The sequence below is a fragment of the Myxocyprinus asiaticus genome, chromosome 13 (genome assembly GCF_019703515.2).
Source record: "Myxocyprinus asiaticus isolate MX2 ecotype Aquarium Trade chromosome 13, UBuf_Myxa_2, whole genome shotgun sequence".
Classification (NCBI taxonomy): Eukaryota; Metazoa; Chordata; class Actinopteri; order Cypriniformes; family Catostomidae; genus Myxocyprinus; species Myxocyprinus asiaticus.
In genome coordinates this window covers 50,184,510-50,211,999 of record NC_059356.1, presented here as the reverse complement: position 1 = coordinate 50,211,999, position 27,490 = coordinate 50,184,510, and the positions used below count along the sequence as shown (strand labels likewise).

Below are 27,490 nucleotides of genomic sequence, written 5' to 3'. Positions count from 1 at the left end.
GGATATTAGATCAAACTCAACCTTTAGATATTACACACGACGATCTCGTGGATCAGGAAAGTGTAGTTGTGTAAATGAATGTATCTGTCGCTTTGTGTGTTCAGTGTGTTCAGTGTGTTCAGTGGTCATTGCTACATGTCAGTAAGTGGCGGTAAAGAACAAGTGAAGTCTGCAAACCGAAAGAAAGAAGAAAGTGAAGTTTTCCACCAGAGGACGTGTTTGTCAAATGGCGCACAGTCTGGTAAGTGTTGTTTAAAGCCAATAAAAGTTTCATTACTGATCCTGCTGAGTGAAATGCCATTATAGACATTTATATATTGACTTTATTGAGCTGGTCCTTTTATTTTAATATGTAACATATCAGTTTCACTGCACGTGGAGTTTATATATGAAACAGGAACACAATCCAAACTATTATCATTGTGAAGAATGTGCGTTAATAAACATGCAACACTGACTATCTTTCTCAAACAATGATTAAATCAGTCAATATCTGAACAAATTGTTTGTATTGTTGTTTATTGTGTGTTCTGGTGTTTTCTCAGATGCAATTATGGACGACAGTGGTGAGTGTCATAATCATCCATATCTTCTGTTATTTATACATTTTCATTTTAAACCTGTATCTTTATGGTACCTATATAATCTATAATTAAAGCTTTTAGTATAGTTTATAAAACCGTTATATATGGTTTATAAGCTAACTGTGCTAAACTGAAGTTTATTTGTCGACAGTTCTGTTGTTATGCTTTCTAAATGTTTCACACTATGTGAGTTTGATCCTGTGCTGTTGATTCTGAAGATGTTTTTATTTGGGGTCTGTTTTGCAGTTATTGTCAGGAGGAGGGACAGTATGGATGGCAATCGGCCCAACTGTACGTCACTGTACAACAGATAAGCTGTAGTAAATATGAATGCATGGACTTTGTAGTTGTTTTGGCTTTATGGAATAGCTCACCCACTAGTTTAAATGCCAAGTCTTGATATTGGTAATTGCACAACCCATATTTAAAATCAAAAATGGAATTTCAATTCTTGACAGTCTGCAACTACATTTTCACTAGTAAAATTTCACAGTGACATCTGTCATTCACTCCTGTTCAAAACACAATAACAGATATCTATAATTAACCCTTGTGCAACCTTAGTAACATTTTTGTCTTTTTCATTTTTGTTTTTTCGATCATTTTGGCTGCGTTAATGCCAACGGCATACATTTTGCCAAAGGTGTGTATTTTTGCGGGGGAATTTTGATATTTCAACCTCAGTTCCTATAATACATCTATAATACACAAAATAGTTACACTCAGGACCTTCAGGACAAAAATGTCCCCATTGAAACCCATTAAAACTGCAATATTTGATCCCAGTGCCATTAAAGCATAAAATCATGAATTATATGATATTATGTTTTCATTCCGGAGCCCTGGCTTCAAAATTTACATTTTAATATTTTCCACCAGATGGCGCCATTTTTCTCATGTTTAGCCTATGGAGCAAATACAAGCTTTTCCCCTATTCTCTGTTTGCTGTATTATAGAGCACTACAGGACAATTGAATAAATCATGCAGATAAAATTGTGTGTGTGCTGGTATGGATGTCAGAGAGTGTATTGAGAAATTTGCATGCGTGTGTGTGTGTGTGCGTGTGTAAAAAACAACAGTGGCATTATATAAACAAACTGGCATTTAAAGGGTTAAAATCCTGAAAATGACTGAATATTTGGTAGTTATGGTCAGGACTGATGTTGGTTAAACTAACTCATTGAAAGCGTACAATAATATTAAAATATAATAAGTGTAACTTTTTTAAATTGATGCACAAGGGTTAATGCCTTACTAGTACAAACGATGCAGTTTTTACTAGCAAAAACAATACTTTTTTAAAGCAACTATTACATGTATTATTATTACAAATTTGTTCTTGATATAAACAGTGGAATTACGACTGCTCAAAAAGTAATTTTTTGATATCTGTATCTAGTAGCAATGTTAATTTCACATACCATTAATCATTAAGTACTCTTCATCTGAAATACCAAATCTAACAAGTTGAAATACATTTACCGATATCTAAACTTAGCATTTTCACTTTAATTATAATACAATTATTAATATCAGGAGTGAATATTTCTACTAATGACTATCAAAAATGTTAATTTTTCTTATTAAGAAATGCATTGCTGATATGTGAAATTGGAATTTGAACTAGTAAGAAATTAATTATAGATACCGGTAATCGTGTTTTGAACAGGAGTGAATGACAGATCACTGTAGAATTGTTTCAAATTCCATTTTTAATGTCAATAATGTGTATTTCTGTGTAATTTATACATCAAGAATGAATGTTTTCATTTGTGCAAACCTAATTAATGATGTCAAAATTTTGCACAAAGAATGAGGATTTGAACTAGTGAAAATATAATTCATATCTTGCATGTCAATAAATGTAAAAAGGTCTTGCAAAAGAGTCTTAGCCAATAAGAATTTGATATTGTTTAGCTCCATTTTCTTAGCTTGACAGGCATTATTACTATGAACGTTGTGAACTATGAATAAAGATTGTACATTTAAACACGACAACACACAAATTAACACATTACTAATTTGTCCATTCTTTCACTGTTACACTGAACAGTTTTAAGAAGTATCTGAACTGTACAAATAGTATATCACGTGTGTTTTGTGTTCCAGTGAGTGATTTGAGGATGGTTCTGCTGGGGACGAATGCTTCAGAAAACAGTCGAGTGGGAAACTTCCTGTTAGGAAGAGCAGCGTTTGAGACTGAAGAACCTCCAGATGTTGTAGAGAGAGTTGGAGGAAAACTAGAGGACAAACACATGACATTCATTAATGCTCCTCACCTGCTCCAGCCAAACATCTCACTCCATCAGATCACGCAGAGAGTGAAAGAGTGTGTGTATCTGTCTGCTCCAGGACCTCATGTGTTCATACTCATACTGCAGTATAATAACTTCAGTGAGGAGGACAGATACAGAGTGAAAACTGTGCTAAACTGCTTCAGTGATCAGGCCATGAAACGCACCATTCTGCTGACTACTGATAGACAGACATATATGTCCATGTTTATGTCTATGATAAAGACTAATGCTCTTCATCAGTTAATAAAGGAGTGTGGAGGAGGACATCTTCACTTTGATGAAAGAAAACCACAATGGCACTATGAGATGTTCCAAAGAGTAGAGAAGATACTCAAGGAAGAAAATGAAGAATTTCTCAAATGTGAGATACATGAAGGACCATCAGTGCACGAAGAGCCGAGCAGATCTGGAGATTCAGTCAGAAGAGATGAGAAATATGAGGAATCTACTCATGAAGAGGCTGAAGAACCCCAAAAGAGCCATAAACAGGGAGGTGATGGAGGTATGGTCCTAAATCTCATTGGTACGATTTTAAAATGAGGCCTCCAAATTCATATTTATACAAGTAGTTTTAGATCCCTTAAAAAAGTTTCCGAAATGTTGGCTTAAGTTGTGCTAAATAATCTTTTATTATAAATGTTTCTTAAAAAAAAAAATGCATTGAAATTTTTTATTTTAAATATGATTAATAATTGAAAAAGACTTTTGTCCACCAAATCAAAGTCATGTGGTGCAACCAACATGTAGGTAGAAATATTGTTGTCATGTCACCAAAATCATAAAACAGAGAGGATCTCTTTAGACCCACAAGACTGTGTGTGAAGATTTAAAAAAATCATTATTTTGTCATATCATTAAATATCGATATTTTGACATTTTAATGAAAAGGCACATTTGGTGCAACCATGAGTACTTCTTGATATTCTGTACTTAAAAATCCATGATAATTGTAAAAATATTTTTCACCTTGAAACATGTTTGAAAACTTTTTTTTAAATTATTGATGAAGTTATGTACACTGTCATGTAGTCAAGGTGTAAGGAAACTATTTAATACCTTTTATTTGATGGTTGCACCACATGACATTTTTGAAGTCATTAAATAAGTATTTTTGTACAAAATGCTTTAAACGTTTTTCAAACTATTTGTAAAAACAACACAAACTCAAAGATTACGTCTATGAAATTTACAGGTTTTGTCTTGGTCCATTTTATATTATAATAAATATTATGAGTGTACTGTTAACGTTTACTAGCCACAGGCTAATAACAGGCATACTTTAGTCGCATAGCATAAAATCTTCTCATATATGAGTGATTTATTTGCATGGGCTGGATTTAGAAGTGAGAAATGCCGATAGCTTACCGGGTAATAAAATCATATAAAATAGAATGGACACAAACCAACATAGAAAGTAATGTCACTAGTATCCACAGAAGATGTCTCTCGCGCCAATGAAGTTGACGGGTCAGGTTCAACATTAGACGTGACCACACTCCCCCCTGCCAGACTGTAGATGCCACTACCGCTAGAGTTTTCAATCCAAATCAGCATGTGAAGCTCTGCATGACTGATCGAAAAGCTCTCAAAGCTAAAAAGACTGCAAGCAGCTCTAGGCTATTTATATGCCACGGCAATTGCACAATGTCCTTAGTTGAACAATGTCTCACTTTTATACGTGTGTAATGTTATGCGAATCTCAAGAATGGCCTGTGGCCAGGGGCAATTTGCATATTAATAAAAAAGCGTCTTTCAGATCGATTGATAGAAACCTGGTTAAAATACTATTAACTGTGCAGCCCTAACACACGGACTGTCCTCGTCTGTGCGAATGTGCCTGCCAGTGACTGCACTGAAAAATTCTGGGTGTGCCTCATCTCACTTCCTGTGTTGTGGATCAGTATATTGTGAACATGCATTCGGGTACTTGCAAGGGTGTTCATCCACTGAACATTGGGACACTTATGACTTAATTACCATGCATTTTCGTGGTAGATATTAAAACATGCAAAGTTATTCTGAAAGATAAACGATATAAAAGACTAAATAAAATACAAAGGAGTGTTTGTCCCTTTCATGTGCATTATTGATGAAAGTTATTACAACATCTCTTTTAAAGAAAAATTGGCTTTGACTCCATAATTTTACACTTGCACACATCCTCTAATGACTTGCGAGACTTCAAAAAATCTGACAACGTTTGGGATAAGCAACGATGCTCTCTGGTTTTTACAGTGTGTTCTAGGAATTTTATGGAGGTAACATTTCTGTGCACAGGAACGGTTTTACAAATGGGACAGCCCTAGAAATGGCAGACTCACTGGTCAGTGTATTAACTGCTGAACTTGAGAGTTGATTGAGATGCACCCTATCACAAAGCAGTTGTAGCGTGTATGCGTCAAACATGCTCGCATTCGCTTCCAGTCAGAATAGTATACTTGAAAGGAAACGCAGTTGACCAGGCATGAGCAAGCTTGTTTTCAGTAGATTCCACATCATTAAAAGTGTGTTGTAATCTATACCCTAATTACATTTTTGAGTAAAATATTTGTTTTAGCACCAAAGCTGAACTGGGTCTCTTTATTTCTTCACATGTTTTTCAGTGTCCAGTACTGTTTCTGGAAAAGCAAAGCTAAACTTGGTACTATGTGGAAGTGATGCTACACTGAAGGCCTCCCTATCAAAACATCTACATGGAAAAATACCTTCAAAGGAGGAAGAGAAGCTACATGAACATCTGATCAATGTAGTGGAGCTTCCAGCATTTTGTCAGCTCTCAGAAGAGGAAGTGATGCGTCAGTCTCTCCACTGTGTGTCTCTCTGTGATCCTGGAGTTCATGTTTTCCTCCTCATTATTCCTGATGGTCCACTCACTGATGAAGACAAAGCAGAAATAGAAAAGATCCAAAAGATATTTGACTCCCGAGATCACTTCATGGTGCTTTTTACCACTGATGTCACTTTTGAAGGATCGGTGACAGATTTCATAAAGTCCAGCACAGAATATCAGACATTAATCAGCCTCTGTGGAGGTCGGTACTGTGTGATGGCCTTAAAGGAACATACCACACAGATCTCAGAGCTGCTGGATTACATAGAGAACTTGAACACTGAACCCTATTCACTTCAGATGTATGTGAAAGCTCAAGAGAAACGAGTCAGACAAGAAACAGAGGAGAAATATAAAGATGAACTGAAGAGAATGGAGAATACAATCAAAGAACTACAAGAGAAGATTCGGCCAGAGGGTGAGTTTAACCAAATTTGGTATGTGTCCTCCAAATGTCCTGATGTGTATGTATACCAGGTTTTAATAAGTTTGGACTTAAAGGTCAATACAGGTCAATTAAGATACAGGTCAATAAGTAATTTTTGGGGGCACTCAAGCAAATAGGACATTTTGACTCTATCCCATATGGTTCTAGAGAAATAATTGAAAATCTAAATTTACTTTAAGATTTTACTAAATGTGCTGTTGTCAGTGACTGCTTGGTCATTTCACATGTTATTCTTTCAGATGTAGTTACTTCAGAAACGTCCTACCCAGCAACTCTGCATGTAATTGGTGGAAGTGGAGGAAATCCATTTTCATTCACTGGTAAGAAGAACGGTGCCAGTTTGGAGAAGATTGGGGTATGGGTGGGATGGTGGCAGGTGAAGGCCATCAGAGTCTGGCTTTCAGATGGGACAGATCAGACCTTTGGAGAGCCATTAGGACCATATCAAGAGTACACGTTCCAGCCTGGTGAGCGTTTCACCTCTCTGTCTCTGTGGGGGAACGGAGCTGGAACTCGTCTTGGAGCCATCAAGTTCAAGACCAGCAGGAATGGAGAATTTTTCGTGCAAATGACAAGCTGGGGATTGCAAGAAGAATACCCTATCGATGTCGGCTCTGGAGTTTGTCTGGGTGTTAAAGGAAGAGCTGGTTCAGACATTGACTGCATTGGATTTCTGTTCCTACATCCAGTTCAATCAGTAGTTCTCACTAATGTCAAGTATCCCACCATTAACCAGATGACTCCTCAAGTGATGGTGGAAGAACTCAAATCTGTTACTTACAAGAACAACACCTCTGTCAGTCTAACGCAAACAATTGAACACTCAGTGAAAGTTACTGAAATGTCCTCGTGGTCTGTGAGCAACAATTTTATGGCAGTATTTTCTACAGACGTTCAGGCTGGGATTCCAGGAATTGCAGAAGTTTCAACAGGATATTCTTTTACCATTGGAATAGAAAACACTTACGGTCAGGATCAGACAGATGAAAGAACGGAAACTCTGTCTTCAGAAATAGAGGTCCCACCAGGGAAGAAGGTGGAAGCTAGAATCACCATTGGCAGATCCAGTTTTGACCTGCCGTACACTGGGACATTAAAGATCACATGCAACAATGGCAGTGTGTTACAGTTTGAAACCAGGGGCCAATATAAAGGTGTAACCTACACTGATATCAAAGTAAACAAGAAAGAATCTAAACTTTGATATCACAGATTGTAATTTAAAGGTGCACTCAGCAAGTTTCTTATTCTGGCTCTTATTTTTCTGAGTAGTACCTGTGGTTTTGGATTTTGTACTGACATTCATCGTCATGGATGGTTGAAGTTTGAAGCTACTGTTTGTTCATCTTCTGCTCTGTTACTTTTAGTCAGTAGGTGCATCCCAAATGACTTTTGCAATATTCTACACCATTTTAACTTGTCTTGGGCTTGAAGCCGCTGCATCACATAGCAAACTTGTCAACAACAGTATAATGCACATTCATATAATTCACTATAACATTATAAAATCACTATGTGTTAGCAAATATACAGATTTAGGTTTATGATCATAAAATATTTTTATGAAAGCTGTCCTTGAACTCTTGAAATATGGCATACAAAGAGTGTAAATTATTAGCTAGTATTAGTTGTTTATTTGCTCATGGACTGTTATTAATTTCCTGTGTTGTGATCAGTGATCTGCTCAGTTCATGCTGGGAAAAACTATGCCTGAATTATTTAAACATTATTAATTATTCTTTTTGAAAACATGGTTAGTGCACTGTTAATGTCTTACAGTATTATATTTTTCTCCTCACATTTTCATAAAAAGTTTCAATTAAAATAATTTAATTATCATCATGATCTACACTTCTGAACGTCCCGCCTGATGGCAACACCTCAAATTCTGGATTCAGGATGTGTGTTGTATCATTCAGAATCTTCTGTGCCTCTCTGAGCACAGATTATTCATATAAAGACTGAAGATAGTGTTGTTCTTTTTTGCCCATGATCTTCAATCTTCATTTTGTAGTGTAAGTAGTGCGAGTAGTATACTGAAAATGCAACAAAAATAATTGTTTTAACTTAAAAAAAGTCAGGGTTACAAGATGGGTTTATGCAGTTGTACACTGGAGTTTAAAAAGTGCTATTTTCACGTCACTGATTAACCATGTTATAAATTATTTGAACAAATAAGGCATACACACCTGTGCTGTTTATATAGGAGCATGAATTTTAAAATGACCATCCTACTGTAGTCTCATAGAATGAATGTTTGTCTGAAAATGACAGTAGTGAAATGATAGTAAAAAGTAGTACACCCCGTGGAAAATGGATTCTCATTTCACCAGTGTTGATAAATAAAAGTTAATATACAACAAATGAAACTGGGAATGTACATTATAATTTGTACTGCTTAGACAATCCAATCTCTTGTGTGTAGGTGGCGGGAAGGGGCATTTATAGTTTACTCACTTTTACGCATCGCTATATACAGAACGGCCCCAAAAACCCGGAGCTACTATGTTTCATATCTTAAAAATGCATAAAGGTGTTTGCATGATTTTTGGCATACTTCTACAACTTTTGGTAAACAATAGATTGATGTGATAAATCGTTTAGCTAAGTGTTCAATGGCAGCAAACTTAGGTGCTTCTCTTTTGCCACATGGCCCTGATTTTTTGGGGGCCACACGATTTACTTATTTATTTATTTGTAGTTGCTACTTACAATTATGTCACAGTGACGTCATTTTGTTGTTTACAAAAAGTCATCGAAGTATGTTAAAAATCGTGCAACCACCTTTATGCATTTTGAAGATATGAGCAATCAAACATAGTGGCCCCATTTTATTTATTATTTTACCTACTGTATCTATAAAGGATATATATTTATATTTATATGTTTACAGTTTGTTTTAAATGGTGTAAGCCTATCCTTTAAGTAAAAAGTAATCAAATGTTTGGTTCACTGCAAAATCGCATCACTACACGTTTGGAGTGATTCCTGTCTGGGGCTTCTTTAATTAAAACACAGAGAAATAAATATGACTCAAACCATAACCATTGAACAAACCGTTACACCCATACAGGTTAACAACTGACAAAGACAGAGAGAACAGGAGGGCAATATATACACAAGGGCAACAAGACACAGCTGGGGTCAATCAATGGGAACACAGAGAACAGAGACACAACAAAGAAAACACAGAACTTCAAACTAAAAGTCTTAATTCTCCTAGTGACCTCTAGTGTCCGCTAGGGCAAATGTTCCAAGTGATACAGTTAAACACAAATGAAGAATATTCTTTTTAGAAGAATATTTCAGCTCTGTTGGTCCATGCAATGCAAGTCAACAGGGTCCAAAACTTTGAAGCACAAAAAACACAAAGGCAGCATAAAAGTAATCCATAAAACTTCAGTGGTTTAATCATTGTCTTCTGAAGCGATCTAATCGGTTTTGGGTGAAAACAGTCCGGAAACGAACAACTTTTTCAATGTACATCTTGCCATTGCAGTCTCTTGGCACGATCATGATTTCAAGCTCGATTACACGTGCTGGTGGGAACTAGATGGCGCTATAGGAAGTGTAATCGAGCTTGAAATCATGATCGTGCCAAGAGACTGCAATGGCAAGATGTACCATGAAAACAAGTTATATTTTGGTGTTTTTGTTTTTTTACACAAAACTGATTAAGTAGCTTCTGAAGACTTCGATTAAACCACTGAAGTCTTGTGGATTACTTTTGTGCTACCTTTATATGATTTTTGGAGCTTCACAAATCTGGTCACCATTCACTTGCATTGTATGGATCTACAGAGCTGAAATATTCTTCTAAAAATCTTAATTTGTGTTCAGCAGAAGACAGAAAGTCCAACACATCTGGGATGGCATGAGGGTGAGTAAATGATGAGAGCATTTATTTTTTTGGGTGAACTGTGGCTTTAAAGGTAGTTCATGATTTCACAGACTGGTGAAATTACAAACCAAAGTGTTAATGATCAGTACTTTACAACAGATTTTCCTTGTTTAGGCGTGAAGCTAATAATAATTATTTATATTCAGATGTTTTCCAATTCATTTTGACAGCACATCTCCACCCAGATGCTTAAGAGAAAAGTATGCCTAAGGAATTGTTGCCGTTTACTTATCTTTGTGATCCTATATGAAGAATGAATATGTAGGTGAAAATGACTTGTTTGTTTGTTCTGTAATTATGAGGTATTTGGTGGCCTTTGTATTAATGAAAGCATTTTTGTTTTTTAGAGGAACATTATTATGACCCGCAAAGTGGACATAGTCATACACTATATTGCCAAAAGTATTCGCTCACCCATCCAAATAATTGAATTCAGGTGTTCCAATCACTTCCATGGCCACAGGTGTATAAAATGAAGCACCTAGGCATGCAGACTGCTTCTACAAACATTTGTGAAAGAATGGGCCGCTCTCAGGAGCTCAGTGAATTTCAGCGTGGTACTGTGATAGGATGCCACCTGTGCAACAAGTCCAGTCATGAAATTTCCTCACTACTAATATTCCACAGTCAACTGTCAGTGGTATTATAACAAAGCGGAAGCGATTGGGAATGACAGCAACTCAGCCACAAAGTGGTAGGCCACGTAAAATGACAGAGCGGGGTCAGAGTCAATCGCTACAGACTTCCAAAGTTCATGTGGCCTTCAGATTAGCTCAAGAACAGTGCGTAGAGAGCTTCATGGAATGGGTTTCCATGGCCGAGCAGCTGCATCCAAGCCATACATCACCAAGTGCAATGCAAAGCGTCGGATGCAGTGGTGTAAAGCACGCCGCCACTGGACTCTAGAGCAGTGGAGACGCGTTCTCTGGAGTGACAAATCACGCTTCTCCATCTGGCAATCTGATGGACGAGTCTGGGTTTGGCAGTTGCCAGGAGAACGGTACTTGTCTGACTGCATTGTGCCAACTGTGAAGTTTGGTGGAGGGTGGATTATGGTGTGGGATTGTTTTTCAGGAGCTGGGCTTGGCCCCTTAGTTCCAGTGAAAGGAACTCTGAATGCTTCAGCATACCAAGAGATTTTGGACAATTCCATGCTCCCAACTTTGTGGGAACAGTTTGGGGATGGCCCCTTCCTGTTCCAACATGACTGCGCACCAGTGCACAAAGCAAGGTCCATAAAGACATGGATGAGCGAGTTTGGTGTGGAAGAACTTGACTGGCCTGCACAGAGTCCTGACCTCAACCCGATAGAGCACCTTTGGGATGAATTAGAGCGAAGACTGTGAGCCAGGCCTTCTCGTCCAACATCAGTGTCTGACCTCACAAATGTGCTTCTGGAAGAATGGTCAAAAATTCCCATAAACACACTCCTAAACCTTGTGGAAAGCCTTCCCAGAAGAGTTGAAGCTGTTATAGCTGCAAAGGGTGGGCCGACGTCATATTAAACCCTATGGATTAAGAATGGGATGTCACTTAAGTTCATATGCGTCTAAAGGCAGATGAGCGAATACTTTTGGCAATATAGCGTAGGTGAAATACGGACCGGGCCAATGGGGCCCTTGACTACCAGGCCCATCAACTTTGAAAACAAATGCTGCTCTTTCGCTCGGTTTTGGTCTCAAAATTATCTTTGGAGGGCGGGGTTTTGGAATGAGGGGGGCGTGGCTAATTCAACAGCTCAGTCACGTGAAAGCTTTATAATGCTAAAATCACTAACAGCACCTTTAAAGGGCTTGTGTGTACGTTTTGACAGATGAAGTTTGAAATTACGAATATTCAAAAACAGACTCATAGCTCATTTAATTATTCTGTCAATGTAATATCGTTTTTGAACACTTTGAAAAGGTTTAAATGATTCTCTCGGAGGACTTTTCAAAGGAAGACTAATAACCGTAGTTGCAGGGTCATTGCAAACAGAATTTCCCATAAAATGACGAATGACCACTATTTTTGAGCCCCACACCTTTCAGCCCTTCAAAGGTATCACAGTGTAGGGTTTCTCTTGTCCTGTCTTTGTCGGTTTTAAATGCTTGTTGTATTCTTAAGCCGTATGTATGTGATGTTATTTTTTGTAACTCCATGTACAGCACTTTGGTACCCAGTGAGGTTTTTGAAAGTGCTCTATAAATAAAATTGAGCTGAGTTGAGACCAAAAGGGAATAAAACAGAGGAGATTAGACATTATCTTTGCTTAAATAATAATTTTAATTATAATAATAATACTTATAATAATTCATATTACTTTCATTAATATATCACAATGGTAAAAAACACACACAAAACATATAAAAATTGAACAATTAACAATAAATAGCATCTGGATGGACTACACATCGTTTTATTAATGTATTTGATGCATAAATAACATTCACAAGTGCACAACTTACAATCATGCGAACAGAGCAAGCAATAACACTCGGACAGCTGTTTTACAGCATCACAGCACTGACAATACTCTCCAGGCGCGCTCACGACCATGTGCACGAGCGCCAAGCGCGTTCTCGCTCCATTTACTGAACAGCGTCTTCCAGTCATAGATGTCACCGGATCAGGTGCAGTGATCTGAGCGAAATCTGAATCATGGCATCCTCCAGCGACACACCAGAGACAAAAGGTAACTTTATACCCATAGGAACATTAAGTTACAGGTTAAGTTATAATAATGTTATTTATAATTAACTGTGCAGCTGTTAAAAGCTGAATCTTTGGCCTCTGTTCTGTTTTACTTTCGATTTCTGTCAGTGTATCTGAAAATATGACACTAGTTCTTCAGCTTTACTTCCGGTATTTTTATTGTAGTTTTAATTAAAACAGATGATTATGTTGAGCAGACTTCAATCTGGACTTTTCACACTTCAGAGGTGTTAACCCGGGGTTAAGTGTAGCAGGGCTGGACTGGGACTAAAAAACGGCCTGGAGAAATCGAACACATCCGGCACACGTGTTCCGATAATATTAAAACTAAACTGCACTATATCAATACTGCACTTTTATTGTCATATAGAAATGCTCGATTGACAGTAAAGCATAGATTTTCAGTTTGGATACAGCTGTGAATTTATTGATATTAACAACAATAAAATCTGTAAAACGTTAATTAAATAAAATTACATTTATAATAAATTTTATGTGGGACTGATATTGTTTTCCTTACATCAGGCTCTTAATTACTGAATAAATTACTTTTACTTAAATTTCCTTAAATAGATAAGAAAATGGCATGGCTTCATCTTTAATTCATGGAGGTCCAGGCTTTCAAGTTTTGTGTTGTTGTTGTTGTTGTTGTTGTTGTTCAATTCTCCTATGAAAATTTAGGCCTACCATACTTCTGGCATAGTATCCAGAATGTAACTGTGGTATTAGTAAGATCATGGTAATCACTAGTGGTCGACCGATGTATCGCCGAGGCCGATAAATCGGCGGATATTCAGACTTTTATCGGCATCGGATGAAACATTTTCCTGTTTGGCCGATTTTTTTTCTTGAGAGCGCCAAAAATGACCTGTTTTAGGGATGCACCGATACCACTTTTTCTCTTCCAATCCGATTCCGATATCGGAAATCTCAGTATCGGCCGATACCAGTGTTGTTTCTTCATAATCAGTTTAGAATATCTGTACCTCACTGAGTGATGCTAATTATATGAAACACAATATTTGTGTTATTAAGAAACACAAACCTTTAACTACACATTATTTCAATATAAATGTACAAACTATTAAGAAAAACGTTATTGTTAACTCGTCTACTGGATAATGCTGCAGCAAAATTAACAGTAATTCCAGTCTAAGTCTTCAGTAGAAAAGAAGGCAGTTGTTTTGTTGTTGTTGTTGTTGTTGTTGTTGTTTTGTTGCAAAAAACATTCAACTTGCATCTGGACTTTAAAGGATTCAGATCTCTTTTTTTTTTTCAATTTAGCTGTAAGACAGCTCACTTTTCATTCACAGTTATTTTTTGGAACCCATTCAACTTAAATATTGTTATAATTTGTAAACAAATAATAATAATAATAAATTATTATTATTATTATTATTATTATTATTATTATTGACTTTAAGAATTTTAAATACAACAGTAATATATTTCAATCGTGCACCTTTAATTTTAAAACCCTCAGGCTTTTATTTTGACATTCTGAACTCTCCAGGAAGTCCCGTATGTGTCTGTTTGTAGGCAAGTTCACAGTAGTTTAATTCACCTCCGGTGCCGTTCTAAATGCATAATATAAGTGAACTGAACTATTGAGTATCTACATCTGAGATGTTGTTCTTGAGTAGCGCTTATATATTGCGCAAGGCGTGAAGGCTAAAAATAGCCGTGAGCGTGTGTATGTCAATAGAGCAGCACCATTCACTAACGTACTGGCGCTGCATGTGCATATTATATATTTACTTATTAAACACAGCTTTTTGTGATTCACAGAGCTATCGCACGTCTTCAAGTGGCTCTGAATAAATGCACGAGTCATATGAACTGCTTTAATGGTGTTTTTATGGTTCTTTTATGTCATTTTTGGAGCTTGACGGGAACGAACATGACTAACACACTGTATCGGATTCGGATTGGGCTCGTCCGACCGATACCCGATCCGTCTAAAAATGTCAGTATCGGAGCCGATACCTATCCAGGTATCAGATCAGTGCATCCCTAGCTTGCATGTGAAGGGACTGAGATATGTAAACGACCAGTCACGGTTCGTTTTGTTGTTACATGCCATCATGTTACTACAGTAATAGACTGGTGTACAACACAGTGCCATTTAAACGGTCTGCATGTCAGTGCTCACCTGTTTCATTCTCCCTCTTTCTCCTCAACAGTTCCCTGTAACTTTTAACTGTCATGTCTAATGATAAAGAGACAAATATCTATAAAACTAATATCATATACCATCTACAAATATGCACACATCTGATTAAAATAGATGTAATAAACAAACCTCACAAAACTTCAGCAGATCCAGCATCCTGTGGAGTGCTCATACAGGTGCATCTCAATAAATTAGAATGTCGTGGAAAAGTTCATTTATTTCAGTAATTCAACTCAAATTGTAAAACTTGTGTATTAAATAAATTCAATGCACACAGACTGAAGTAGTTTAAGTCTTTGGTTCTTTTAATTGTGATGATTTTGGCTCACATTTAACAAAAACCCACCAATTCACTATCTCAAAAAATTAGAATATGGTGACATGCCAATCAGCTAATCAACTCAAAACACCTGCAAAGGTTTCCTGAGCCTTCAAAATGGTCTCTCAGTTTGGTTCACTAGGCTACACAATCATGGGGAAGACTGCTGATCTGACAGTTGTCCAGAAGACGATCATTGACACCCTTCACAAGGAGGGTAAGCCACAAACATTCACTGCCAAAGAAGCTGGCTGTTCACAGAGTGCTGTATCCAAGCATGTTAACAGAAAGTTGAGTGGAAGGAAAAAGTGTGGAAGAAAAAGATGCACAACCAACCAAGAGAACCGCAGCCTTATGATTGTCAAGCAAAATCGATTCAAGAATTTGGGTGAACTTCACAAGGAACGGACTGAAGCTGGGGTCAAGGCATCAAGAGCCACCACACACAGACGTGTCAAGGAATTTGGCTACAGTTGTCGTATTCCTCTTGTTAAGCCACTCCTGAACCACAGACAACGTCAGAGGCATCTTACCTGGGCTAAGGAGAAGAAGAACTGGACTGTTGCCCAGTGGTCCAAAGTCCTCTTTTCAGATGAGAGCAAGTTTTGTATTTCATTTGGAAACCAAGGTCCTAGAGTCTGGAGGAAGGGTGGAGAAGCTCATAGCCCAAGTTGCTTGAAGTCCAGTGTTAAGTTTCCTCAGTCTGTGATGATTTGGGGTGCAATGTCATCTGCTGGTTTTGGTCCATTGTGTTTTTTGAAAACCAAAGTCACTGCACCCGTTTACCAAGACATTTTGGAGCACTTCATGCTTCCTTCTGCTGACCAGCATTTTAAAGGTGCTGATTTCATTTTCCAGCAGGATTTGGCACCTGCCCACACTGCCAAAAGCACCAAAAGTTGGTTAAATGACCATGGTGTTGGTGTGCTTGACTGGCCAGCAAACTCACCAGACCTGAACCCCATAGAGAATCTATGGGGTATTGTCAAGAGGAAAATGAGAAACAAGAGACCAAAAAATGCAGATGAGCTGAAGGCCACTGTCAAAGAAACCTGGGCTTCCATACCACCTCAGCAGTGCCACAAACTGATCACCTCCATGCCACGCCGAATTGAGGCAGTAATTAAAGCAAAAGGAGCCCCTACCAAGTATTGAGTACATATACAGTAAATGAACATACTTTCCAGAAGGCCAACAATTCACTAAAAATGTTTTTTTTATTGGTCTTATGATGTATTCTAATTTGTTGAGATAGTGAATTGGTGGGTTTTTGTTAAATGTGAGACAAAATCATCACAATTAAAAGAACCAAAGACTTAAACTACTTCAGTCTGTGTGCACTGAATTTATTTAATACACGAGTTTCACAATTTGAGTTGAATTACTGAAATAAATGAACTTTTCCACGACATTCTAATTTATTGAGATGCACTGTAAATCTTCCTCTGAAGCACGTATTCTATCAGCCAGAATCAAACACTTCAGGATCAAAAGTTCCTCTCATTCACAAATTGTGACAGTCTAACCTGTGACAATCCAGCAGGCAATCCAGGCCATTTAAACTGTTAGGAGATTGTTGCTCGAGCTGGATGCGCATGAACGCATGAGTGCAACTTCAAGGCTGTGTCCGAAACCATGAGGCTGTATACGGAGGTAGGATAAAAATAAGGTGCTTTTCAAACTGTTCGGAGACCAGTTTCCTTAAAAGTCCAATCATTCAGTACAGCTGTTAGTTAAGCCATTAACTGCCATTTTGTGTGAAATTGAGTAAATATAGTGCTAAATAATTATGTTTGTTATTTACTATATTAAATTGTGTGATATATTGGCATTGTAGTGGCCTATCGGCCACCCTGCTCTCTGGATATCAGCATCGGCCATTAAAAACCCCATATCGGTCGACCACTAGTAATCACAGGTAAAACCATGCTCCTCATGCTAGATGTAATTATGGTTTCTAAAATAAAACACACTCTGGGATTTAAAATGAAAAACAATATCCTAAACGCATGTAGAATCTATAAAAGCAAACTCCATAAGTGCTTCATATCTCCTTAGTATACCTTAATTCATGGACTGTATAGCAATGTACAATATAATAATAATAGTCACATTTATTATAACTATACAACATTTCTTGAAAACACTATAGTTTCTGCAGTTAGTGTTACTATAGTAACTGCCAGGTAAATTTCTATAAATGTGTTGATGTGTGAACTGAAAAGCCTGTAATGACCTTTGACCTTTGTGCATGACATGCATTCCAGTTTACCTCGTCATTGCTGTGTAGAAAGTTAGGGCTGTTTAACCTGGTTTCAGCCTTTGAGGTTTTCATATCCCACAGGATGATTATGTGTCGAATTCAAATGGGTCACGCTGTGTTTACTGGCTGGACTGTGTGGCGCGGGTGCAGAGCACGTTTATCATGCGCGGTTGAGACACCGGCCGTCGCCCTCTGCACTTGCTCCGTGGGCCGATGGATGCCGGTGTAGTGAACGGCGGTTTCCCATTCGCTGAAATGGGACAGACCGGCCCATTACTCGACCTGCCCACTGGGAAATGTCCTGGTGCCCCAGATGGCCAGTACATGCCTGATGTGTAGTGTAAAAAGCCTACTAACAAAGTTCTATCATGTAAAGGAAATCTATAAGACTCTGTTGCAGCTGTTCAATTTTGCCATGAAGTTAACTTTAAACTAGCCCGTGTCTTTGACTATGAAGCTGACCCACAGCCTTACCTTGACTCTTCATTACTGCAATTTGCCAAAATGAAGTAAAATGTGATTGTCTGCTCTTTTTTTTTCTTTTAGGAAGAAGGGGAAGCTTTGATTTCGAAGTTCCAAATAGTGAGTATATGTTCACAAAATACGGGCCAGAATCAGTCATTTCTGTTTGTAGTGAAATTAGATTCTATTTATTATATTTGATTTGTTGTAAAAAAAAAAAAAAAAAAAGAAAAAAAAGAAGTGCTTCTTACTTGCCATGATGCTGAATGTGAATTTAGGTTTTTCATTATCAGGTGTCAGTAAAGTGAAACTGCACCACTTAGAAAAACATACACCAACATGATTTCGTTCCTCACTGATTCTTTTGGTGGCTTAAAGTGATGTTAAACGTTTGATGGTCATTTTCCCAATGAGGTTAAAGATGTTTCTTTACATAAGGCTTATATCAGGGCTCTTTAAACTTGCAGGAGACAAACATTTTTCTGCATTTATCTCAGCTAGCACTTTCATTGCAAGTATGTTAATATGAAAAACAAACATAAACACCATTAATACTATATTTATTTAACATTTTATTAACTGGCCACAAATTCCTCTTAAGATCTGGCTGAAGAACAAACTTGACTTTATAACCTTAACTAACAAACATGTCTTGATCAACTTTACTTTGAAAATAAAAACAATGATAATTTCATAATCCAAACTGTGAAAACAAAAAGAGCACTAAGATCTGCTAAAGCCCATTTCTTTGACAATATTAACCCACATAAGAAAACATTGACCATCAGAGAGGAAACTGATTAGAAACTGTGAACGCTGACACACATCTAGAAGCAAACATAGTCAGGATATATGAATATACTGTATGCAGGTTCATTGGTGCTTCATTATCACTTTTTAGAAGCACTACAGATGCTGAACTGATGAGACACGCCAGTTTAACCCCTGAAGTAGGGAGAATAAAAGCACTTCCTGTGCATTTATTTTGATGGTTTGCTTTTCATCATCCATTTGTCTTATATGAGCTGACAACACAGCTGTATCAACTGCTGTGATAATATATTTTTTGACCACTCTCCGCACCGCAGCGGTGTAATTTGTTAAATACCTTTGATTGAATAAGACATGATCGAATATGCTCACCTACAATGTCCCGATTCATGTTTTGGAAAGCAGTGTGACTGAACTACGGCCAGAAAAACTTAAACGTGTGCTCCGGTCCGAATTTCTGCATGTTGTTGCATGAGCCCGCTGAGAGTTGTTAAACACAATGCATAAATTGACATAAAAAAGCTAAATTTATAGAGTACTTGAAGTGGCTGTCCCAAACCCAATGTTGTTTTTAAAATATATATTTTATTGAAAGGAAAAGATTTAAATTGTATTGATAGTTTAATTTTTAAATAATTGAACTTCATTTATTTTTTATTTTTTCCCCTTTTTTTACCCAATTTGGAATACCCAATTCCCAATGCGCTCTAAGTCCTTGTGGTTGTGTAGTGATTTGCTTCAATCTGGGTGGCGGACACACACACACACACATGTTGGTGCAGCTATCATTATGAGGACTCTACATAGACATAATGATTTTTATACTGTATGAACTATAGATTCTATCCCCTAACCCTAACCCCTAAACACACACACACACACACACACACACACACGCATACAAACACACACACACACACATGTTGGTGCAGCTATCATTATGAGGACTCTCCATAGACATAATGATTTTTATACTGTATGAACTAACAAAAAAGTTGATTTAATTACAGAGAATATGTGTTCGGTAGTGGAGCACATTTACTTCTACATGATAGGATCTAAACTACTCACTATACGGCCATGATGGACAGGGATGCAGTCTCACTTCATGCTTGTATTTTTACTGTTGCTGTAAAAAATGTCAGCAATAATGAAATTTCAATGAAAAAAGAATACTGTAAATATGCTACAGTAAAAAAACATTAATTGATTAATAGTTAGTTAACTTAAAATATATTATACGAAGTATATAAAAGTTGTCAATGCCCTAGTAACCACACAGAACACCCTAGCAACAACCTAGCAGTGGGCCACCAAGAGTGTTCTGGGTGGTCACTAGGGCATCGCTAGGTGGTTGCCAGGGTGTTCTGGGTGGTTGCCAGGGTGTTGCTAGGCATGTGTTACCTTGATGGCTTTGTGTCTCTTCATGTGTATTGGTCTTTGCACCTGGAATCACTCTTGTTGATCTTAAAGTCATCATGTTGTCACAGTCTGTCTCCCTTATGTTCTTCAAGGACTCTTATTTTTAAGTTTTCCTCCGGACTACATCTCCCATGTTTCACTGCCCTCATCACTTCCATCTGTTCTTCATCATCCACACCTGTAATCCATTCCCTCATTTAGTTTAAATACCCTCTAGTTTTATTCATTCATTTGTCAGTCCTTGAAGTGTTATGTTGTGTTGTTAGTTTGTGATGTTTAGCTTTATTGTTTGTTCTACTCCAGTATTTGTTCCACTCCAGCGTTTGTTCAACTCCAGCGATTACTATTGTTAAGCTTTATTGTTTGTTCCACTCCAGCGTTCATTATTAAAAGATTTGAAGTATCTACTTCCTGCATCTCTTCTCTTTCTCTTCCTTTCCAAGAACCCAGCATTACAAAAGGACTGACCTACAAAGAACACTGATTCACTTACCTGCTCTTCCAAACGTCCTTCTCTACTCCAGCAATCCCACTAATCCTCCTCTCCCATAAAACCAGACCCCGACGAGCACAACACATTGAGCATGGAGCTAACATGGGTGTTCATGGAACTGTTCAGGCAGTATCTTCCCCTCTTGGAATATTACACCAAGTTCTTCCAACTCGCTGTAACAACCACCATATCGGAAATGTACCTCAAGTCCATTTATGGTATGGGTTTAAACTATCACCGAACAACAGTGCTTCCGGAGGTGGAAAATCTCTCCCTTGCAGATTATATCCTTGCCACACTGTACATCCATCACCCCTCGCTATCTTCCTTTACCATGGTTACTCCTCTCCCAGCTTTCTCCACGCCTTCCACAGCTCCTTGCTCTACACCCTATCCACTACTCCTCCTTTCAAGCCTGCCATGGTCAATGAGCCCGTGCCCATGCCTGCCACGGTCAACGAGCCAGAGCCAGTGCCTGTAGCCTCAACCATCCCAGAGCCAGTGCCTGTAGCCTCAACCATCCCAGAGCCAGTGTCTGTAGCCTGGACCGTCCCAGTGCCAGCTATCGCCTAGTTAATAGACCTGGACTTGCTCACCGCCCTGGTTCCCACTCTGACTACCCTTCATCCTCCGCTGGTTCCAGCCAGCATAATGGACACCCTTGTTCCGTCCAGTGCCCTGTCCCTTCCTCCTCCGCTGGCTCCTCTTAAGAGATTTGCTCCTCCTCCTCCTCCTGGTCAGCTGGTGACATGGGAGGAGCTGGCTGACCATGGTCAAGGAGAACCTCAAACCCTCTGACCCCGCCTAGACCCTCCGAGCCCTGGACTCTGCCTTGGCCCTTCGTTCCCTCTGTCCCACCTCGGCTCTATCTCCTTTTGGCTCCACCGTGGTCCTTCAGCAAATTGGCTTCTCCGGGGTCCCTCGTCCCTTCAGCTCCGCCTTGGTCAGTCGGTCACCTGGCTCCGCTTCGGCTCTCTGATCCTCCAGCTTCACCAGGGACCTCCTTCCCTACGGCTCCACCTCAGTCCTCAGTTCCACCGGCTCCGCCTCGGTCCTCCAAACCTTCGGCTCCACCCTGGCCCTTTGAGCCTTCGGCTACTCTCCGGGCACCAAGTTCCCTGGCTCTGCCCCTCGAGCCTCTCATGGCTCCACCTTCCATGACTCTGCCTTCCACGGCTCCGCCCTTAGAGCCTTCCATGGCTCTGCCTGCCTTCGTCGAGCCTCTCCTAGCTAGCCCTCAGACTTTTCCATGGCTCTGCCCTCAGAGACTTCCATGGCTCCGCCTGCTTCCCCAGAGTCTCCTCCTCCAGCGGCTCCGCCTCCTGACCCAGTCCTTGACCTTGTGGCCGCCTCCCAGGTCTCCTGACCCAGTCCTTGACCTGTGGCCACCTCCCAGGTCTCCTGACCCAGTCCTTGACCTGTGGCCGCCTCCCAGGCCTCCTGACCCAGTCCCTGCCCTGTGGCCGCCTCCCAGGCCTCCTGACCCAGTCCCTGCCCTGTGGCCGCCTCCCAGGCCTCCTGACCCAGTCCCTGCCCTGTGGCCGCCTCCCAGGCCTCCTGACCCAGTCCCTGCCCTGTGGCCACCTCCCAGGCCTCCTGATCCATTCCCAACCCCTAAGCCGCCCCCCAGGCCTCCTGATCATCCTCCTTGGATCCTTCTTCACCTTCTGCGTCACCCTACCCTCATCCGTCTTTGGGCGCAAGAAGTCACTCTTTGGGGGGGGGGGGCGGTGTGGTAGTAATGTCACAGTCTGTCTCCCTTATGTTCTTTAGGGACTCTTATTTTGAAGATTTCCTCCAGACTACATCTCCCATGTTTCACTTCCCTCATCACTTCCATCTGTTCTTCATCATCCGCACCTCTATTCCATTTCCTCATTTAGCTCCTTGTGTTTAAATACCCTCTAGTTTTGTTCATTCATTTGTCAGTCCTTGAAGTGTTATGTTGTGTTGTTAGTTTGTGATGTTTAGCTTTATAGTTTGTTCTACTCCAGTGTTTGTTCTACTCCAGCGTTTGTTCCACTCCAGCATTCATTATTAAAAGACTTAAAAGTATCTACTCCCTGCGTCTCTTCTCTTCCTCTTCCTCTCCAAGAACCCAGCATTACACATGTGGCCTCCTGGTAATTATGAATGCATTTTAAAGTAAAAAGCAGATATTTTTAGTTCCAGAAGGTTGGTATATTAAGTTTATATAATTTAATAATATAAATGAGGGATGGGTGGATCGATACTAAAGTATCGTTAATGATCATGATGTTGAATTATATGAGTGAATAGTTGCATGGCACTGGAACTATTTTTTCTTCCACTCGCCTTGACGCACAGAAATGCTAAAATACACCAGCAGTCAGACAGCGCTCACCCTTTCAGTCATAGCGCTCGTTCAAAGAGAGAGCAGTGTTTTCCAGAGATAATGACAGAAAAACAGCATCTGGAGTTATTCACACTAAGTAATGACAAATCTAGACGTGACGTATTATAATGGGCTTGTTTGACTATTTTTACAGGTTTATTTAAATTCAGAGGTGTTAAAACATTGATAATGATCTTTAATCCTCGTTAATAAATGATACCCTTATGAAAACTACCCATGGATTTACTGTAGTAATATTGTATTAACCATGATTAGTAACCACGACTGTAGTAACCATTTGTTTTTGTTTTTTTGGCAGTAACCAAAGTTTATTTATTTTTGATACAATTAACCATGGTTGTACTGCAGCATTACTGTAGTATCCCTATTGTAACTTGGTTTTAGTAATGGTAACCATATAATAATATCTATGGTTAATTTAGTGGTTTTATATGTGGCTTCTACTTTCTAATTTTTAAAGGGTAAACAAAGCAGCCTGATCATTTTGTAATTTCTGCTTAGGCCTATAAATATATAAAAAATGTAGTAATAATTTAAGTTACTCATTTTATCCAAAGAATTCGTAAAAATTCAATTTATTAGAAGTATCGGTATTGGTATCGATATCTGCGATACTGGCCTAAAAGTACTTTGTATCGGATCGAAAAGAAAATAAGTGGTCTCGCCCATCCCTAATATAAACAGTAGTGAACCATAAAATATATGGTCACCAAAATGACATCCTGTAATCCCTGAAACATAGTCACTCACTGTATTTTTTCTGGTGAATTTCTGGAAATGACAGCTGCCGGTATTTTACCGTAAATTTATCCAAATATTTTGAAGATGATAATTCAAAAGTAATGTTTGTCCTTTCTTTACATGTCTTTAATACATAATAAATGTCTTTAATAACTACATTTTAATTATTATTATTATACATTTATGTTTGTAATATTTTCAGCTTTGAACATTGTATGAGTTAAGATTAAGAAAAGTGTGGAGATATGATGTAAACTTCCCAACAAAATATTGTGGTCACTACCGAAACACCTTTTGTTTTATCAAATATAAAGTAAAATTTAGTTAACTACATTTTATGATAATTATTGATGAAATAATTAATGTTAATTTTCATTTATGTATTTTACAGAGAAATTTGCATTTAAAAATCTTTTTTTGAGTCTTACAAATTGAACTTTAATATGTGTTAAATTTTATTTTAATTGATTTGGCTGGAAAAAAAATATTTTAGAAAACATAAAAATAATCTTTAGAGGGGATGGAAACAAATTTATAGTATATAAATATAATTATTTGAATTATGGTGTATTTATATTTTTATTAGTAACTAATTTTAGGAGAGGAAAATAATTCCAAAAGAGTCTGAAAATATAAAATGAAAGCTGACCGCTCTTTTACTAGATATGTGGATCAAATACATTTTGGGACAAAAACATATACATTTGAAAATGTTTCCATACACATTTGTTTGGTTTTTAATTGTAGAATTCATGTTATTATTATGGCATAGAGCCCCATTATGCATTGAAACCTGACTTAATTTACCTGAAAATGTATTTATGTTTGCATGCAAGCTTATTGTTTCACTCTCATATTCAGTGTCGCTGAGACGGATGGTGATGGTGGGGAAGACTGGAGCAGGTAAAAGCTCTTCAGGAAACACCATCCTGGGCAGAAGAGTCTTCAGAGCAGCTAAAGGAGGTTCATCTGTAACTAAAGAGTGCTGGAAAGAGACAGGAGAAGTAGCTGGAAGAGAGATCGTTCTGGTGGACACACCGGGTCTGTTTGACACTGAAATATCAGAAGATTATCTGAAACAGGAGATCAGTAAATGTGTGAACATGACGGCACCAGGACCTCACGCCATCGTCCTGGTTATTCAGCTGGGTCCATTCACAGAAGAAGAGAGACTCTCAGTGGAGAAGATCAGAGCCATATTTGGAGAAGAAGCAGATAAACACACCATCATCCTCTTCACTCACGGAGATGAACTGAACAGCACTATTGAGGAATACCTCAGTCGAGCCAGTAAAAACCTGCGAGAACTCTTGAGTCGATGTGGAGGAAGATATCACGTCTTCAATAATAAAGACATGGAAGATCGATTTCAAGTTGTGAAGTTCCTGAAGAAAGTTGATGATATGGTCACTGTTAATGGAGGTGGATTTTACACCAGCGACTCTTACCAGGAAGTGGAGCACATGCTAAAAACAAAAGTGGAGGAACTGAAGCAACACTATGAAAAGAAACTACAAGACATACAAACAGAGCTAGAATCCAAATGTAATGAAGAAAAGAGAGTCTTGCAGGAGACAATTGATGCACTAACAGCATCTGAACTGAAAAAGGAAAAGAAGATCAAAGAGTTGGAAGAGCTGAATAAGTTAAAAAAGTTTGAAATCATTGAGTGCAAACGTTTTTATGAAGCAAGGCTCAAAAAAGTGAGAGAAGAGGCAGAACAGACTCTTATTAATGAGAGTCATTTATTGGAGATCTTCACCAGGTTACAAAGTTATCAAATCTAATCATACCCTTGTTTTATGTTGTAAACAGTTCAGCTCATGTATCTAAGTATCTACACTGCCTGGCCAAAAAAAGTCACCGTTTGGATTTAAATAAGCGAATACTTAAGAGCGTATGATTGGATCATTATTGCAGTGATTAATATGTTTCATCTGGCAACAGTTCCTTTAATCCTAACTGATGCAGTGTGTAGCTTCTCATTTCTTAAACAACCATGTCGGAAGATGTATCCCGTGGTCGTGGAAAAGATGTTACTGAGTTTCAGAAGGGGCACATTATTGGAATTGTGTTAAGAATACTGTATACTGTACAGTGTATGTTATTATTTGTATATTGTTGAGTGTAATTATGTGTATATCAGATGTTTAAATTGTGTTGTGTTAATTTGATGTTATTGTAAATTGGTATATGTCTCATCACTGTCACGACTGCTATGTTGATCGGAACTGCACCCAAGAATTTCACACACCATTGCACTTGTGTGACAATAAAAGTGATTTGATGTGATTTGAGAACAGTCCAACGCATTATTAAAACCTGGAAGTATAGTGGTGAACTGTCAGCTTCACGGAAGAAATGTGGTTGGAAATAATTCTTGAATGATCGTAAATGGAGAAGTCACACCGTATTAAATCGACAGTAGAACTCACGGCTATGTTTAATAGTGAAAGTAAGAGCATTTCCACACTTTACGGAGTGGTTCGACTCTCCCGTCGGCAGTTTAAAGATCTCGGATAAAAATGAATGCAACTCTGGCTGGAAATAAATGTTGTGACGGTGCATAAGATTGTTGATACACTGCCAAGATGAATGCACGCCGTAATCAAAGCTGAAGACGGTCCAACAATATAGTAGAGTATGCAACTTTCTCTTTGTCCAGGCAGTGTATAAAGGCCTTTTAATTTCATGAGAATGATTTACCACAGGGGGCATACGATTATGATATTATCACTTGTAAATAATGTGGCAGTATTCGGTAATATGGTGTATCATGATAATTAACATTCACAATATTGTTATCGTGGGCACTTCAAAATAATTCAAATTCTGTGAATAATTCTAGATAATCTATTAGCCAAACTGTTTAGATTTTTCACTGCTTCTATGCAGCGTCAATGTGCAGTTGTGAACACTAATACAAACAAAACTAACATGGAGGACAATATGACTGAAAGAGGAACACTGCTGACCCTTTGAAAAGAGTTACATCGGAAGTGTGGAAGTATTTTGGGTTCCAAAAAATACAGACGGATTGTTCAAATACATGTTTACTTTATACATTTATTCTTTTTTATTGTGTATTTCATTAATGTTCAATGTTTAAGGTTCTTTTCTTTGTTATATGTTCATTTAAAAGGCCTATTTGGTATTGAAAAAAGTAATTTTTTTCAAAAATCTGTTATTAAGAGAACAACAATCAAGTAATTCAATACCGTGATAATACCGTATACTGTGATAAAAGCTTCAGCAATTATTGTGATGTGAATATTTGATACTGTCACATGCCCACTTGCAAATAATGTAAATATATATTTGCACTGTAAATCGTTTAACAGTGAATTGCATGTCTGTTGAATGTCACAGTAAAAGTGCTTTTGGGAAGTGGGAACTTTTTATTGAACTATGTGAGCTTTCTTGGGGTCAGTGGTGGCTCAGTGGTTAAGGCTCTGGGTTACTGACCATAAGGTCAGGGGCTCAAGCCCCAACACTGCCAAGATGCCACTGTTGGGCCCTTGACCCTATCTACTCCAGGGGTGCTGACCCTGCACACTAAACCTAGCTTAGCTGGGATATGTGAAAACAAAGAAATTTCACTCTATATATGAAAAATGTATAATGTGTGACAATAATAAAGGCATACTTCTAACTCATTTAATCTCCATATCACAATGGGAATTTCTCAACTATGAATCAGTTGATATTTTGATA

At 38.3% G+C, this 27,490-nt stretch overlaps 2 protein-coding genes across 2 annotated transcripts in view; one reads left to right on the top strand and one right to left on the bottom strand.

The window, feature by feature from the left end:
• The window catches only part of zgc:172090 (uncharacterized protein LOC565611 homolog), a 227,866-nt gene that overhangs the window by 189,861 nt on the left and 10,515 nt on the right, over positions 1–27,490 (bottom strand). The gene's annotated exons all lie outside the window — the stretch shown is intronic.
• On the top strand, positions 106–27,432 carry LOC127451022 (uncharacterized). The gene is made up of 8 exons (XM_051715494.1): positions 106–241; positions 546–566; positions 831–875; positions 2,695–3,384; positions 5,486–6,130; positions 6,400–7,359; positions 18,057–18,092; positions 24,638–27,432. Exons 1-8 carry the CDS (start codon positions 136–138, stop codon positions 25,561–25,563), a joined length of 3,429 nt encoding a protein of 1,142 aa, XP_051571454.1. The 5' UTR covers positions 106–135; the 3' UTR covers positions 25,564–27,432.

What these genes read in the sequence shown, in the direction of transcription:
- LOC127451022 (XM_051715494.1), top strand. Translation starts at nt 136, where the DNA reads ATGTCAGTAAGTGGCGGTAAAGAACAAGTGAAGTCTGCAAACCGAAAG. An exon ending in GGATGGCAATCGGCCCAACT is followed by an intron (nt 876 to 2,694) that starts GTACGTCACTGT and finishes TTTGTGTTCCAG; the next exon opens with TGAGTGATTTGAGGATGGTT. An exon ending in AAACAAGAAAGAATCTAAAC is followed by an intron (nt 7,360 to 18,056) that starts TTTGATATCACA and finishes TTTTTCTTTTAG; the next exon opens with GAAGAAGGGGAAGCTTTGAT.